The following is an 18,568-nucleotide window of genomic DNA, read 5'->3' as shown; positions in this document are numbered from 1 at the left end:
TGATCGACATACATCTGAACCAAGCGCTCTTCGTTGTCTGTGCGTCTCCTACCCAACCCAAGACGACCACTTAATCAGGCATCAGCAGCGCTTAGTCTTCCCAACTGGGCGTGCAAGTCACCAGCAACTACAAAGATTCCTGAGCCTCTGGCTCGTTGTAAGAAAGCATTAGGAGCGTCATAGAAACTGTATATGGCAGACTCAGAGCTACAGTCTGTTAGAGCGTAACCAGATACAATAAACACGATAGGTGGACCTCGCTTTCTCGAGATTAGCTCAGAAACGTTGCCAAACGAACCGAGTAGAGGCGACTACCGATGGGTATCAAATCAAGTAGAGACGCTTCCATTTAGTTCTTCGACACAATACCCACGCCGGCGTGTCCAGCTGCAGTGGCCTACGCATCAACAGAGTGATGCAGCCGGAAAATGGAAGAGGGCCAGGGGAGTAGTCAGCTCAAATGAGGCACCTGCGTCCTGTACCCTTGTTTCAGACAGACAAAATACATTAATGCAGAGGACGTCCTGCGTACGAGCAAGATCCATTAGTTGTCCTGCCTGTTTCGGTATGCAAACATTAAAAGCAGCTAAATAGATTGGCTTTAGGGGTTTGAAAACAGATTTTGAAGTGTTTAGGGTTGTTAATGAAGTCAAACGTATAGAAGCTGTAGCTGCAAGTGAAGCACGGTGAACAAAGCGCCCAGTCCTAGTGCTCGGACATGCGGAGAAACTATTCAAAAAGCGTTCAGCTGTAGCACCCTTCCGGTGCCTAGCTGCCATGCCACCCGAAGGAAGCACGAGGGCTGGGATAATGCCAGGTTGCCCAAACCTAGACAGGGAAGTCGGATGGCGTAGGTGGGATTCGAACCACGAATCTTCCGGTCAGTAAATTCGCGCTCTAACCACTTGGGCGATCTCGTCCCCCTTCAAACATGAGTGGGATAGGACAGAAGGGGTAAAACTTGAAAGTGTAAGAACTGTGGCGTCAGCAGTGACGTTTCCGCTTACCCGCCCTGTTGTATGCAGCAAGTAAGGCTACCAGGCTGGTGACATCATGCAACGGCCGATGTGGCACGAGGTCACTGTTAGTTGTAAATGTCACGGTTGTACGTGGGCTGGTATACTGCCTTGGCGTCCAGATCTAGACAAAAGGATGACTAGGGTCATCAATCAAAGCTTTTAGCTCAAAAGCCTGACCGCAAAGCAGGGGTGTTTGGCAGAAAATACAAGTGCATAACCATTTTTAAACAACAATTCAGTACGCATGTTCCAGTCTCCAACACGGATGGCCAGGAGACTGTACTGGTCAGACCCCCTAAGTATTGACCAGCTCGGTATGAAAGACCGAGTGCTGCACGGATACCACCAAGTATAGCTCAATGGGTCACAAAGGTACGCAAACCGTCACACCATTGTAAGGTTCAGTCCCTTCGTTACACAGATGATGGGCATTGCTGTGCTCTCTCACGCCTACTGAGAACCGCGGAAAGTAAACCATCCGCTAGAAATATTTTACAGAAAGTTTGAAGGGCCTTTCGAGTCACGGGTACCTGGTTGTGTTTTTATACACGACGAGGCAAACATGCGCATTAGGAGAACCAGCTCCAAACGTAACTGGACTACACAACAGCCAATGAAATAACCGTTTCCGTTGAGATAGGTTTAACTGGTTGTTTTTCACTTGGCCTTGACAGATGAATTCTATTTTTAGTACCGCTTTTGACCTGCCCAGAACGTTCCACGTGAGCTTTGTAAACAACCCGTTTCGGTTGCACATTGCATGCCTATGCACATCAGTTTTTGATAGATCAGCTGATTCGCACGTTCATTGGCTAATCGCATCAGGGTATCAAGCGGCTATCTAAACTCGGGTTCATGGTATTAAGGAGGCATTAGGAGGACTGTGGTCCACAACAATCCACTTTGGAATAATCAGGTCACTTGGTCCCTTGAATACCAAATGTTACCTAGAACTCGAGCCGATGACCAGTGTGTCGCACCAGTCAGAGTAAGTGTCCCTCGGTTTTCCAGCTAAAAGCTGCTTTGGCTTTGCATAAGACTATCTGTAAAAACAACTTAAAGTTATCTTAGACCGCTATAGAAGGTTTTCGTTGAATATTCAGATATTGTATTGGATAACCAATACACAGACGTTCGCTAGCAAATGGTTAATTCGCACCAAACTTGCCTCAGTGACCGGTACTGGAAAGACCTAAATGAACACTTCTAGTGGAACCAAACTGTCCTATGTATTCTGTGTTGCCGTGTGCGCCATGTACGCACAGAGTGGTCAAGAGAGACGCGCCGATGCTACATTTCTTCAGGGAGAATAAAGTGCAATAGAAGAAAGCGCTCATATCGCGAGCTACCAGTGCAGCATCGCTAGTCTATACTCTGTAATGCGCTCCACAGCCGGTGAAGCGAAACAAGGAAAAGAGGACGAGGAACTCGACACGGCATTAAAACTTGGTACATTAATCTTTCGTTCCTCGTTAGAAAACTCTCAACAAGAAAATACTAGTTTCCTCATCCTAGAAAAACTCTCAGATAAGAATCACAACAGATGATCATTACTATCACTGGCAAACAAGCGTGACAAAAACGTGCGAGAAGCTATGTTAGAATCCACTGGTTCAGGATAACTCAGTACCGGGCTATTTAGTCGGTATAACGGTCCAACGCAGCAACATTCAGCCTGTTCAGCTTAGTCATCAATAGTTGAGCCAGTGGTGGTGTTTCACTGCTACTGCAGTTCAACCAAGGGTCACTTCAGTCAGCCGTTCGGGGCAATCAGCAGATGATCTCTGATTGTTGTGTAATAAGTGCTGCTGATGAATCCGAAATAACGCTGTCAGAGCACTGGGTAGGGACACGAATGACGATGTGGTTCACTATTGGACACAGAAGTCCCAACATTATATCAGCTAATTGAGGACTTGATGGAAACTTGCAGATTCAAATGATGGACTGTTGATGGTGTCACCTAATACATAGATCCTGGAAAAATCGATGCCACTGATCAACAAAACACCTCCAAATGGGTTAACGCAAATTAGATTCAATCCAAACTAACGTTTACAGCGTTCTACTGGAGCATGTGAATCAATCACAATGCATCGCGAAACCCATAAAGTTTGATGAAAACAATGTACGAGTATCCTTTGGCTGGTGTCTTATTTGGTAGGTTCTCCATGTGATTATCCTCCTATGCGCACAGGCAGTCCACACCCTGATTAAGACGAAGTGCGAAATCTGCCAAGGTTGCCGTAAACAGCATACTTACGATGTTACTCGAGTTTGTGTAAGTAGTTAGTAAGATAGTTAGTTAGTAAGATAACCAAAGCTCAAACTAGATATATTTGGCTTCATATAGTCAGTTGATATCCAAAGCATTTATTTTGTAAGCGGGGACTACTGCGATAAAGTGTGGAAAGAGAAACTGAGTAGTACAAATGGATGAAAGTGCAAGCAGGAGACTTACGTGGAAATGGACAGTTACATTCCATGGGAGCTCTGTACCATCCGCGTGCAGATCGAATAAAAGACCGATGGGATAATGCCTGAAATGAAATATTGAAATTTACCTTAAAAATCAAACGAAGTTGTCGTAGTTTATTTGGTGGCATCTGCGTATGTCTGTTCAGCAGTTTGATTCGAGGATAACAGTGCCGTAGGCGATAATGGTTCCCTATAGTTCAACGGTTAAGCCACTCGACTCCGTGTTATTCTTCACTGGTTTTGATAGAAAATACAGGAAGTTGACCAGTTGAGTGGGGAAGCGATTGGGGCATCGATCTAAAATATTTGGTCACTATGCATCGCGTTGAGAATGTTGTGAAAAGACAGACAGAAATCCAGGTGGCACTAAGGAAGGAAAATAACCTCAGCAGCGTAGATATCCAGAAGCCCTCGAAAGTAGTCCACAATGTACGCTTCACAAACAAACTACTCAAAGATTCCCAGCTGTAAGCGCTAGTAGTTAGAACTGAAAAATCTGAACAGAAACAAAAATCCTGTGTGCGTACAAGCGTAATTCACCAAACTACAAAAAGTCTTTGGTTGTTGGTCAGATGGCTGTCGGTTCATTCAGGACGTCTGAAAACTGGATGTAAACGTTGCCGACGATCGAAAAGGAATTACCAGTGAATTCCCCTCTTCTCATGAAGTTCGCCGACTTCCTTCTGAGAATCCGTCACCCGAGAAGCCATTCAATAGGTGTCCATGTGATGGGGGTTTTGTAGTTGAGGGATGAGTGGTGATGTCTTGTCTAAATGAGAGCTATTCACATTGCTGTTCAGTCGCTCGTGGCCGCACAGCTTTGTTCAACCATTGTCTGGAAAGCTCCGGGTTCGAAACTCTGAGTTTCGTGAGATGCGTACATCTCAGATAAGAATCACAACAGATGATCATTACTATCACTGGCAAACAAGCGTGACAAAAACGTGCGAGAAGCTATGTTAGAATCCACTGGTTCAGGATAACTCAGTACCGGGCTATTTAGTCGGTATAACGGTCCAACGCAGCAACATTCAGCCTGTTCAGCTTAGTCATCAATAGTTGAGCCAGTGGTGGTGTTTCACTGCTACTGCAGTTCAACCAAGGGTCACTTCAGTCAGCCGTTCGGGGCAATCAGCAGATGATCTCTGATTGTTGTGTAATAAGTGCTGCTGATGAATCCGAAATAACGCTGTCAGAGCACTGGGTAGGGACACGAATGACGATGTGGTTCACTATTGGACACAGAAGTCCCAACATTATATCAGCTAATTGAGGACTTGATGGAAACTTGCAGATTCAAATGATGGACTGTTGATGGTGTCACCTAATACATAGATCCTGGAAAAATCGATGCCACTGATCAACAAAACACCTCCAAATGGGTTAACGCAAATTAGATTCAATCCAAACTAACGTTTACAGCGTTCTACTGGAGCATGTGAATCAATCACAATGCATCGCGAAACCCATAAAGTTTGATGAAAACAATGTACGAGTATCCTTTGGCTGGTGTCTTATTTGGTAGGTTCTCCATGTGATTATCCTCCTATGCGCACAGGCAGTCCACACCCTGATTAAGACGAAGTGCGAAATCTGCCAAGGTTGCCGTAAACAGCATACTTACGATGTTACTCGAGTTTGTGTAAGTAGTTAGTAAGATAGTTAGTTAGTAAGATAACCAAAGCTCAAACTAGATATATTTGGCTTCATATAGTCAGTTGATATCCAAAGCATTTATTTTGTAAGCGGGGACTACTGCGATAAAGTGTGGAAAGAGAAACTGAGTAGTACAAATGGATGAAAGTGCAAGCAGGAGACTTACGTGGAAATGGACAGTTACATTCCATGGGAGCTCTGTACCATCCGCGTGCAGATCGAATAAAAGACCGATGGGATAATGCCTGAAATGAAATATTGAAATTTACCTTAAAAATCAAACGAAGTTGTCGTAGTTTATTTGGTGGCATCTGCGTATGTCTGTTCAGCAGTTTGATTCGAGGATAACAGTGCCGTAGGCGATAATGGTTCCCTATAGTTCAACGGTTAAGCCACTCGACTCCGTGTTATTCTTCACTGGTTTTGATAGAAAATACAGGAAGTTGACCAGTTGAGTGGGGAAGCGATTGGGGCATCGATCTAAAATATTTGGTCACTATGCATCGCGTTGAGAATGTTGTGAAAAGACAGACAGAAATCCAGGTGGCACTAAGGAAGGAAAATAACCTCAGCAGCGTAGATATCCAGAAGCCCTCGAAAGTAGTCCACAATGTACGCTTCACAAACAAACTACTCAAAGATTCCCAGCTGTAAGCGCTAGTAGTTAGAACTGAAAAATCTGAACAGAAACAAAAATCCTGTGTGCGTACAAGCGTAATTCACCAAACTACAAAAAGTCTTTGGTTGTTGGTCAGATGGCTGTCGGTTCATTCAGGACGTCTGAAAACTGGATGTAAACGTTGCCGACGATCGAAAAGGAATTACCAGTGAATTCCCCTCTTCTCATGAAGTTCGCCGACTTCCTTCTGAGAAGCCGTCACCCGAGAAGCCATTCAATAGGTGTCCATGTGATGGGGGTTTTGTAGTTGAGGGATGAGTGGTGATGTCTTGTCTAAATGAGAGCTATTCACATTGCTGTTCAGTCGCTCGTGGCCGCACAGCTTTGTTCAACCATTGTCTGGAAAGCTCCGGGTTCGAAACTCTGAGTTTCGTGAGATGCGTACAGCTGGTAACTTCCAATAGGGATGAAACAGTTGTACAGTGTTTTTCAGCTTTTCAGCATTGATCGGCTTCGCTGACAGGGCGAACTCACAACGAAAAACTAGGTCACGGGAACCTGTACACTGATTGTTCCCTAAATAAAGACGTGAAAGATACCATCATTTTTCTTGCGAAAACTACGACTTTGGTTCGGTAGAGTTTCCAAGGTTTTCCGCATGTACCAACAGAAACCTAAAAATGCTAAGATATGAGGTAAAGATGTCCTGGTGAGGTTTTAGGCCCCTTATAGAATACTTTACCTTCAAATCCAGTTCATTTCAGATTGCTAATCCAGAAATCCCCCTCCCGCTCTACTCAGATATCCAAATAAAAACACCAGAATGCTTATCGATGAGAAGTTCAGATACTGATACAAAAGTGGACACATTGCTGAACGTCACTGCCAAGCAACTTACCATTTCAGCGGTTGATGGGCGTACTCCAACCAAACCCGGTGCTCTGGTGGAACAGCGCTACTCAGTCGTTGAATCTCTGGCCCAACAGTCTTTCCAGCAGAGTCAAACGCCCTGCCGGCTTCAACACCTATTTCTGTGGCTTTGTTAACTTCCGTTCCCAGTTCCTTCATCTGATCACCGAAGTGAGATGCGTATTCCGTGAATTCGATAAAATATCGAACAACTCGATCGATCACCAGCGGGAAATAGGAAACGCGAGGAACGAGCATCTGCGGAAAATAGTTACACAAAACCAACGGTTGATGTATTGGAGGGATTCGGGTCTTATTCGAAGAGCACTGGTCTGGACATGCTCAATTATGAATTGACAAGCCCTGCTTGGATATTGCTGTAACACACAACTGAAAACGGACACTTTGACAGTGACAACAAATACGGAGTAGAGATGGCGTTCCAGCTAAATCCAAACCAAACCCGATCTTGTGCGAAAACTATGTTAACCAGTGGAAAAGATCCCTGATTTGTGAAGGACAGTTAAGGTAAGCTTTGCATCTAGGAAGGAGACTCCCGACTGCCTGCACATTCGTATTTTTAAAAGTACCTGAAAAGGCGATCCTATCAAGATTAGATCCCGGCGACTTGGCTGAAAGTAGGTACAAGTTTGCTTAGCCAAAATGTCGCTCTACAATGGATGTCACTGCATACCTTTTGCATGGTCTCTTCAGTACTGGAAAAACAATAAAAAACAAAAACAAGTCCAGCTGTAGCCCAGTTGCCCAAGCCTAGACAGGAACAGTCAAGATGCTGAGACTGGGTTCGGACCATGGACCTTCCGGTCCGCAAATTGGCGCCTTGACCACGAAACTATGTCGAGCTCCTTCTTAGATTGAACAATTTCTTTTGAAAGTGTCGGTTGTCGTCTACTGTTGAAGCATCTCGCCAAAGGACAACCAACGATCTTTGATCAACCTATGACTGCATGACGGGGCTCAATTCACATGCCTGAGCAGCCGGGGTTTCTCATCAACATCAAGCAAAACGGGCGTTTCGGTAGACATTGCTCTTTTCCCCTAATTTTCGGCCTTGTATGTCCATTATCTACTCGTTTCTGGTTTTCTATGCCATTGACTGAGCTGGTGATTGCGGAATTACAGTTCAGAGTCACACATTTAAGTACGATACGTGATAAGTGGACCGAGAATGATCGGTTTTTATGAAAATTTCCAAATACCTAAGTGTTATTCTTTTCTCTTTCCACGTAAGCACAGCCAACATCGTGGCTGCCACAGCTTACAGTTGATAAGAGATCCCTTCCAAAACTCACTGGTTCGAAACACCAGGAGCTTCCCAGAGCTAGCAACATCAGTGTCGCCTCGCGTTTGGGGTTATTTTATCGATGTGCGGTGACTTTCCTGTGTAATCAAACTGAAACAGCTGTCCGTTCGTCTGAATACCATTTACAGATTTGTTATTGCATGAACTCTTCCCAATTGGATTTAACGTTCGATTGTCAAATTCCATGGCACTTTAAACAAGGATTACTAACTCCCGGTTAGGTCACTCAAACATGTCTCTAAGAGCGGTGAAATCTCCAGGATTATTTTGACCGACCTGATCATCGGAAAGCACTTTGCTGCCTCCAATAACTATTCAAAAAGTATTATCGGATGGTTAACACTCCAAAATTTATTTCAGACCATTTCGACTTCTTGAACGCATCCAAGTAGAAACTTCTACCTACGAGAACTACCATGTGCCGTAATTACGTGATTCACCACAGCTTGTTATCATGTTAATCCCGAATCAGTTTATCGTGCCTTATCGTCAAATTCACTTCTATTGGGCTATAATCCGAAGTTATACACGCCTATTATACAGGAGTTCGTTTGCTGAAAACTCACTTTTCGAGGTGCATAAATCTACTTTTGACTCGATTATTCAACCAAACCAGTTGGATATCTCATGGAATCGCTCAAAAAGATTACATCAATAACATGGCACCCACCTGATTATTTAGTCTTGCACATGAGCCTCTACATGGGTTCTGAATCATAATTGATTCAATAAACTGATGGTCCGAAATTCGTCTTACAACAGGCACCATTTTACGGCGTATCATGAAATAGACTTTTTAGAGGGTTACGAAATTAACCTGAAAGCGTGTGATGATCTGTGATCAGTACATTCACATTTCACCACGACAAATTTACTGTAACCACTACGATTTACGGACACAAACACGTGTTCAGAGGATATTTTTTCGACAGGAATCACTGCGGATGGAGTGAAAAAGAGTAACAAGTAAATACATCTCGACCGCTTAAAAAGCACGTGACAATACCTAAAATGTTCTCAACTGCGGCATGTACCGGTAAGAACTTGTTGCGTGACTGTATACATCAAAAGTCCACTTGGGCAAGGAAAATGTACAATTGTAAGAGATCGACCTCGTTTGTCTACCTCGCGGCTCATCCCCAGCCCGAGGTAAACGATAAACTTATAGACTTCCTGGTTTGCAAGAAACAAGTGTTCCCACGAAAGACTACAGCAAAGTCGCCTAGGACAGGACAAGGAATCCTCTTTAATACTTGTTGCAGACAACTATAACTACAGCGAACCATAAACAGCTCTAAGAGAAAAATACTTAGGGAAGAAGACCACTTACATAAAAAGGGACGGGAACGTGGTCCTCACGAACCAAATCCTCCTGTGCAAGTTTGAAACATACGGGTAGTTTGGCTTCCCAAACAGAACGTAAAACATTCTCATCTTCGGGCATCACAACACAGCAAATTCTTAACGGATTCAATCTAAATACAGAAATAAAGGTGTGGTAAGATAGAGCCGACGTTGCAATTTGAATCACCAAATGTAGGGACATTCATCTGGGTTAGCAGATGTGTGGTTGCCTGAATCGTGTGTAATCCCGACCCGAATTAATAAACCCAGTCATAGGGTTGGCATCGAAAAACTAGGGTGATTAGATTGAGCAAGTTCATCCAAATGTCAGCTGGGAGCAATCCTAGCCACAGGTATGTGCAGCATTCAGCCCACATGACGGGTTGTAATCTCGAGAAAGGATCGTTTTCGTAGCCTTTATAAGTTCACAAACACTGTATCGTGAATAACCGATTGTCCCAATAATATGCAACTGCCAGAAACTACTGTAATCTAAAAGCTGGATATAGTTGTGCGGAGTAGACTATTCGGCCTTTCTGACGACAGTATGTGCTAGCTTATGTGGAGACATATAAGAGACCACGACGTTACATCCGAATTCTCCACGTCGGGAGTGTAGATCCGCCTCAGCTGAACCTTCTTACCCAAGTCCCTGATAATTATCCGGTTAAAACTCCTATGTACTGTTCATTCATTTAAGACGAACATGTACAGCTCGGTGATATCCTACAGAAAGTTGAAAGCGCTAAAGCAGATAGTTCGGGGGTACGGTTACGTATGCACGTTGTCCTACAGAAGCCAGGACCTGCATTTGAAACTAACAGAACCCATTTAAACCACCTAGGTCAGGAAGAATCAAAATAGAATCACGAGAACAGAATTTTAGAGTAACACGATATTCACCCATGTCAAAACTGATGTAGCCTACTGCAGAGTACCCACTTTCATCGTATGGGTAAAAGCATGGCATGTAAAGAATAAACCGAGGCTCTCGATGTTTGATCATCAGAACTGGCAACTCATCTACAAGAAGGAATTGCACCCATCTACTGTAAAGCTATTCCGAGAATAATCAAAAGATTACTCGGTACGAAACAAGGATGCATCAACCAGCCTACGGGCACACCATTTCCAAAAACTATCTGAACTTTCAGACAACGAAATAATGGCGGGTTAGCACCCGGTTCCGGATTAGCCTCTTTCACGTACAACGAAGAAACTAAAATCAGTCCACTATCCAAGATTGGAGAGATATTTAGTACCCTTCTCCGTAGCTTGCGCCGCCATCGTAACGACATACACAATCCTAGGTCACTTGTGAGGCGAAAAGTATAGCAACCACCGAAAAGCACCAGCTCCTGTCAGGAAATAAATAAGAATAGGCGTTTTATTTCGTTTTAATGAAGAAGCACTCAAGTAAGTCAAAGTTTTTATTCGAGATGGGATTAGCAGATCAGTTGCTTCCGTCAGATATTGGCGGCACCCGGAAATCACCCATTCGTCGAGAATCGGAGTTTACCGTCAGGTCCCATCGGTCCGGTAGACTTGTCAGTGGGCAGGCAAAATGAGTATTGAGTGCTCAAGTAAGCGGCGCCATTTTCATTCCGTATCACTGTCGCTATAAGATACTAAGCCGCCATTCTCTTCAACTGCGGGCACAGATCCGTGAGCACCATCGTGAGTTGCAGTCTCGTCCTTGCACTGCCGCGAATGGTTAGCAGTGCAAATTGAGGCCCCGATTCTTATCAAACCCGGTGTAGGAACCTTGGTCTTGTCTGAAATTGAGAACGCCTCACTACGCTGCTTCAATTTTTTGGAAAGATTTGCTAAAGGTTCAAACAACGAATTTTTTGGCGTAGAGGCACCTGTGCTGTTCGAATGGCTCGATGACGCATCTCCAGTGGGCTGATCACCAACACTACTGCGTCGTTTTCGAGGAGGTATGTCTTTCGCCACACCAAAAATCGGATCGTTATCGGTAGAGCGAAGCTTACTCTCCGAGTTTTCTGCAAGGGAAAGAAGATAACATAATGGACACTAGCCTCCTTGGAGGGGAAATATAGAGGTAAGAAGGAAGATAGAAAATCTATAAGTAACGGTGTGCTCCCGATCTAGTCAGCTGAGAGGAACCAGATTCACCCGGGGTCTAAGTAGCGATGAATTGCTGCTACCCTGGTCGAAAAAAATCGATCAGCTGTAAGAGCCTTCCGGTGCCTAGCTGTTACACCGCCAGAGGGAAGCACGATGGCTGGAATACTGCCAGACTGCCCAAGCCGATACCGGAGAAGTCGAGATGCTACCCTTCCAAATTATCAATGAAAATAAAAGGTGCGGAAAAAGATAGTGTCACGGCGACATCCAAACTCTGAGATGAAGAAATACATACTTCGTTGTGTGTGGCCAAGGCGGATTAGCTTGGCAGTCCTCAAATCAGTTTGGTCTTCAGGGAGCAATGTGACCTCAGAGCCGAACAGGGAGAGACGGTTCATAAGCTTCTGCTCCGAATCTGCTTTTTCCGCAGCCGCACGTTTCGCAACCTATAAAAGAGGAACGCCGTCATGTACGGAATCACGGATACAAGTGTGAATCGGTCCAGTTAAGCGTCACTCAACCACTCTGGCAAAGATAACGGGGATAAAGCTTACTAGTCATGACGGGTATGAGTGGAAAGCACGGAATGGCTTGGAAATGAGGACAAAAAGCATTCGAAAGCCTTCAGTACCACAAAAACAATCTAAGAAGTCGTTCGTGAATGGGACAAATACACATCATTCAGAAAGAGAACAAGAAAGGTGCCTACACCTCCAACTGCTCGATCACACAATCTGGGAAGAAAATGGCAGCACGAACGCCACTGATATCGATTAGCCGCCATTTCTTGCGACGCCTCCAAATATGGCGGAATAGATGTAGGTTGTCCACTCCGCTTCCAGATTTAAAGCGATTGAGGGGAAAAGAGCAGTAGCCACTCAATTACACACTAGTTACTGTGTACTGATGCATCTAGTCAATTGTGAAGTTTTGAGTTGGTTGGTTGTGATACGGAAAGAACCATTTCACTGGTAAATACGTTTAATCAGTGGAAAACAAGGGACAGTTTTGGCTCGATGAATTCGCATCCTCAAAATGGTCATGAGTAGCACGCTTGAATGATTGAGCGATGTCAATCTTTTGATCTTTCCTTTTTAATTACACTTGATCAGCTCTTAAGTGGGGATCCTACTCTATGCAGCACACTGACGTTATCCTGCCAGCTAGCAACATCACGTGACTATCAGCCACAATATACTAGGAAGAATTCGCTCATTCGAGTATTCAATTATATCGCTTTTAACCTCGCGTAATGGGTTAAACAAATTTACATACACAACCTGATAGTGTCGCAGTAATATGTTATCAGTAACAGTGTAGTCTAGTCCCACAGAATCAATATAAATGATACTTGGGAAAGCTTAAAAGTTCAGTAACATTTAACTGTGAGTGTTGAAATTCTAAAGTTAGCCCTCACTAGTTCACGAAAAGCAGGCAGCACGGGAGACGATGGCTTATAACTTTACCTGGGAATCGAGGAGTGAAACGACAAGAAGCATCGACCCGGAAGAAGAGAAGGAAAAATACACCCAGAAAGCTGGCCGCCAATCAATAGGAGACGTATCGCATCAAAGAGCTTCCAAACATTCGGACATTATTAATACCGATAAGATACGGTTGCAGCAGAAAGCCATCCACTCAGACAGCAGATGTTTACACCTGTACATCAGCTGGTGATCAGTAAAAGCTGGGTCCAAATGTAGGCAGAGCTTTTGGACGCTGGAGCATGGAACTCAAACGCCTGGATCCTGATGATCACAGCTTTTGCACTGAGTATTTTACTAAGTGCTCTGAGGTAACTTGTAGACAACAGAAAATGCGGTTGTAAAATCTATGAGAGGAAGCGGCTCAACGACTGCGAAAGTACACGAGGTCACTGATTAGTTTTTCTGTACATCCTGCTAGGGAATTATGATTCAACATTCCACTTTTCTGAAAAGAACCTAAATTGATCTATCCTAAGGGAGGTGAACCATGGAAGGAAAATTCGCAGTTCCTTCAGGTTAGAAAAAATCGCTTGGGTCTTTCGCTGCCCACAAAATCGGACAGTCTTCATAAAAATCCCACATTTACAAATCAACGGAACAGTATTTACCCGAAAATGTTTTCGAGCCAGGGTGTTTAGAGCAAAATCGTCTCTAAGCGATTTCCTGTCCGTCTCTAGTTGTTGTATAGCAGGTAAAACTGATTGGCCTTTCGTTTTATCCACATGTTCGTGTTCGAGATGATACATGGCATCCAATGCCAACTTCCGTTTCTCTTCGGCATCTTTGAAAAAAACGAAAATAAAGATAGCAGAATTACTAGAGACGAAATAAATAATATAGATAAATAAACTAGTAGTAGTAAATACAACCCGTAAACACTAAGAAGTATATCGAAACAAGGAACTAGCCAAATCTATCATCGGCTAATCTACGGATACAATACTTAGGAAAATACCTGGAATCACTGGTTGTTCATTATCTTCGGCGTCCCAGTTTTGAACTTTTCTCCTTGCCCCTTCTAGGATAATGTAGGTGAAGTTTTTAGGGTCCGTCTGCATAACAATGGTTCCAGCACACAAGTGACAAGGCATGGTGAACTTATATATCGGAGTGGAGTGGTACATGCCAACTTTCGTTTTTTCTGCATTATAGCGCACACCCATTCCAATAGGATTTTTACAAGTAAGACACCAACAGTTGAAAGGCATTTCAAAACGAATGATGAGTATGCCTTGTGAAGCTTTACGACCACGTTCGCGGAGCGCATGAGTTCCATGGTATGCGTTGAGGTTTTTGTGTACTTTTGGGTCAAAGTCTGGCGGATAGTATTTGTTTGTTCCTTTCCGTTCACCCTAGAATGAAAGTGGACGGAGACAGTACACGCTAAGGTCCGGAAACCCAGTGGCATTCATACAAAGCGATCCTCAAGGGCAACTTACCATTTTGACGTAATGGAGGACCCGAAGTTGCGAACTCGGCGAGGAAACAACTATGGACAACCGAAATTCTGTAAGAAAAATGGAAGGATGAGCTTCACGTAGACTAAATGAATAAGCTTCATCCAGGGAAGAGTGAATGACAGGCCCAAATAGAGGTGACAAACTAGAAATGACAACTCGTTCATCAGCAGTAGGTTGAAGGTGTGCAGATTAATGCGACGAATAGTTAGTGCTATATTGGACAGTCCAGACGTAGGTAGGAAAGTTCATTCAAACACTGAGAACCTAGTTCAGATGAGATGCCTATACGCTGTCCACTGGCGAAATTTCGAACATCCTATACTTTTGACAGACAACAGTGAACTTCATATATTCACCCTCTTTATTCTGATCGAAAAATAATAGTTGTTGTGGCACGTCATTTTTGCTTTCACATGGTTTGGACTCTGTCAGGTGGTTTCGAACTTGGGGCTATTTCAACCTTTAAAACGTCACAGAATACATTCGAAAAACATAATCGCCGTTTACCTGGATACCAGGACTGCATTCGATCCTGCGGATCGACAACCACAGTGGGGTTTCACTTTTCACAGAAATCACAAGAAAGCATATTATGGGGACAAAACATGCTACATTCATATTTGAGACCAGCTTTCGTCGTCATTTGCAGTCACCAAGAGTTCCGTCCAGTTCAATTCGACAGCTGTGAACCCTGTACGCGGGTACAGTGGCTCGGGTTACCTTAGCAGCCCACGAAGCCGTTCGTACTCTTTGCAGTAAAAGTGGTCACTTCTAGCACAGGTGCCGTTCAAAAAATACCACCAAGTTCCATAAACTTGTACAATGAAGCCCACTTTATCGTTGGTATCACTTGCAGCAGCAACTACCTGCCTGGCATGTCCAATTTCAATTGTTAAAGTCAATAACGCCGTTCTCCGTGCTTCGGTCGATACAGGAAGTTCTTGTAGTTTCATCAGTTGTAACGTCATGAAACTACATAATTGGACAATTTACCCAACTTTCTCAGCCGTCAGGATGGCGCCTACACCACTATCCTGTCAATGGACCGGTTAGGCTTGTTTCTATACGATAAAGAGGCAAATAATGCAATAATTTGAGGATCTTTGTGGTGCCGAACCTCTGCAGCGACTTTCTACTCGGGTATGTTTTCCTAGGTCTACAAGGTAAGATAGGAATTTTGTTCGGCGGGGATCGTGATACGCTCAGCATCTATGGCCTGACTGCAGTAAACGTTGGATCACCGTCACTTTCCGTCAAGTGATTTGCAGATTGCAAGCCCGTTGCCACCAAATCAAGATGATATTATCCAGATGATGAAGAATTCATTTGCGTCGAAGTTGATCGCTTATTGTAAGAAGGTATAATCCACCCATCAACGTCTCCCTGAAGAGGGTAAGTTTTGGTTATCAAGAATGTCAACATAAAAACCGAATGGTTATGGACTAAAGCCAAACTGCCGATCAGTTCCCATATCTGGAGGCACACCCTCTGCCACGCCTGGACAAAAGGGTTGAATAAATTTCGAATTACAACGTCTACGGTAGACTAGACCTCTTGTATGCTTACCATCAAGTCCTGACCTCTGCATTCGAAAAACCTTTTACAGTAATCGAAGCCTGCAGTAGTCATTTCATTTAGGTCACATGCCCCACAGTGTCACAAATTGTGCACCGTGCTTTCAGCGAACTATTAACCATATTATAGGTCGGAAAAGCTTGAAAGCATGTATAACTACACAGACAATGTAACCGTCTGCGGCAATATCGAAGAGAAACATGACCTCGATCTCCAATCGTCTTTAAAAGCTACGAGGAAGTGTGGAATCACACTCAACGAAAACAAGACCACCACTGCTTCAAAAGGTATCTGCCTGCTAGGCCATACGGTTTCGAAGGGTATCACAAGACCCGACCCTGAAAGTATGGAACCCACCGGTCAGTTACTTCCGCGTACTACAACGGAAATGCAATGCTCCATCGGTATGTTCGCATATTATGTCCATTGGACATTTTCGTTTTCCAACAAAATTACCTAGCTGATAAAGAATAAAACATATCCCCTCTCTAACAAGGTCGAATCATCCTTTTTGAAACAAGAAATAACTAAAAATGCTGTGCTGGTTACAATAGATTATAATGAGAATTTGGTTGTTGAAACGGATGCTTCAGATGTTCACATAGCCACATCCCCCAACCAAAACCATTGACCGCTGACCTTTCTCTCGAGGACATTCAATTCGAGAGAAAAGACTCATTCTGCCATCGAGGAGGCGTACACTATCGTCGAATCCATCAGGAAATGGCGGTACCATCTTCTCGGAAAACTCTACAAATTGATCACGGATCGCATTCATGTACGGGGGTGGACAGAAGAGTAAAGTGAAAAATGGTAACACAGCGCTGGAGGACTGATTTATCCGAGTACAAGTATGATGTTGTCTATCGGTATGATAGGACAACCATGTCGAAGACACTCGTGCAGCGTATTTGCTTTCGTGCGGAGAAACAATCAACTTAGAAAACTCCATAACTCACTCCGCTACCCAGGAATCATTGTACGCTTCGGTTTTGTGTGTGACAAGAATATCACCTACTCCGTCGACGATGTCAAGCGTATTACTTTCTCCTACATGTGCCGAGCCGATGCCGAGATTCTGGAAATCCTCCGGCAGACGCATTAAAGCAACACAATCTCCTGAGCGCTTGAGGTTGGGTATTAAAAGTTCTTGAAATAAAAGGTTTCCAACTACCTATTACATGCAATCTCACGAGGATTGACGAGTTCTCCAGATTCCCGTGTGGGGATATAACTTCAGCAACTATGATTGACAGTCTTACACAAATCCCCCAATTATTCGAAATACAGGCCTAATTTATTCCAACAGAGGCCCATCGTTAATGTCGTCTGAGATTAAAAGTTTTCTCCTGGAGGAAGGTGTTGCTATGGTTCATTCATCGACCTATAATCCACAGTGTAAAGGGCAGATTGGGCATATCAACGGTACCCTCTGGTGAACAATAAGCTTGGCATTGAAAACCCACAATACGCCACCACCTCATCAGTACTTCCTGATGCTCTCCATAGCCTCCGGTCACTGCTATGTACGGCCCCTAACTGCTGTTAGCTGCCGTACTCCACATGGACATTTGTTTCAATACGCAAGTCACTCAACCTTTTGAATCTAGTTACCATCTTGGTTGGCCACCCCTGGTCCAGTCCTGTTGTAGCGAGGCGACAGGCCATTCAAGTACCAACCGCTAGTGGAGGAGGTCGACCTACTGAATTGCAACCTACACTATGCACATACTATTAATCGAGACGGAAGAGTCGAAATCGTATCCGTACGCCGTCTAGCCTCAGCAGTTCCGAATACAACTGACAACGATCTCAATCTATCCGAATCCAATAGGCACACCGAACACACAGATGCGGTTGAAACAACCTGACGTCACCCGAATAGCTCTCAAACATCTGAATCCTCTTTGGTACCATCCTGAAATTTTAGGACAGCGAGGCGTTCATCTTTACAGTTTGAGAAACAGAGAAGCCTGATGCAGTACATCATCCCCTATCTACCCAGCTCATACGCGCCCATTGAAAGGATGCCAGGGTGAATGTAAAAATTATTGTCTATTATAACCACCCCATATATTCCTACTGAATCTGTGTGCACACTTCGGTTCACCCACTCTTGTTCCTATCGTCTAACTAGTTCTCGGACGCAACGTAAACGTCCCATTCAGGCCCAACTACTCGAAACGAGAAAAACTGTCGCCTAACAGAAGTGCACGCTCTAATCCTGAAAATCTCCCAACCACGTCCCAATGGTTATTACTTGAGTCAAAGGTACAAGATCTATTGGAGGGTCTCCAAAACCCTGGTGTTCAAATAGCCTGTGAAGAAAACCCTGTCGATCTGGAATATGCAGACGACATCGTTCTCATGTTCGAAGAGGCGGAGAAGGCGCAAATATTCCTTTGGTATGCACTTTGCACCTACAAAGTGTAAGGTCATGCTTGTGGACGTGCAGTCACTGAACATGTCCCTTACAATCCAGGGAGAGGTACTGTAAGTAGTGGAGCGTTTACGTATCTTGGAAGTTGTATTAGTTCTGACTGTAGTGTGACAGATGAGGTGAATGCACGAATCTGCAAGGCTCGGGCCGCGTCTGCTAATTCGAG

At 44.1% G+C, this 18,568-nt stretch overlaps 1 protein-coding gene across 1 annotated transcript in view; it reads right to left on the bottom strand.

Annotated features, from left to right (window-relative positions):
- The window catches only part of T265_04559 (hypothetical protein), a gene marked incomplete at both ends in the record, with an annotated part of 41,036 nt that overhangs the window by 10,145 nt on the left and 12,323 nt on the right, over positions 1 to 18,568 (bottom strand). Inside the window, 9 exons of the mRNA XM_009169323.1 lie at positions 3,481 to 3,559; positions 4,140 to 4,180; positions 5,320 to 5,398; positions 6,671 to 6,939; positions 10,979 to 11,355; positions 11,736 to 11,886; positions 13,536 to 13,708; positions 13,883 to 14,279; positions 14,367 to 14,434. Coding sequence (XP_009167587.1) covers positions 3,481 to 3,559; positions 4,140 to 4,180; positions 5,320 to 5,398; positions 6,671 to 6,939; positions 10,979 to 11,355; positions 11,736 to 11,886; positions 13,536 to 13,708; positions 13,883 to 14,279; positions 14,367 to 14,434 — 1,634 coding nt within the window. The remainder of the gene's footprint in view (positions 1 to 3,480; positions 3,560 to 4,139; positions 4,181 to 5,319; positions 5,399 to 6,670; positions 6,940 to 10,978; positions 11,356 to 11,735; positions 11,887 to 13,535; positions 13,709 to 13,882; positions 14,280 to 14,366; positions 14,435 to 18,568) is intronic.

The sequence above is a fragment of the Opisthorchis viverrini genome, assembly GCF_000715545.1.
Source record: "Opisthorchis viverrini unplaced genomic scaffold opera_v5_75, whole genome shotgun sequence".
Taxonomy (NCBI): domain Eukaryota; kingdom Metazoa; phylum Platyhelminthes; class Trematoda; order Opisthorchiida; family Opisthorchiidae; genus Opisthorchis; species Opisthorchis viverrini.
Note: the sequence above shows the minus strand (reverse complement) of the source record. Positions and strands in the feature narration are given on the sequence as shown.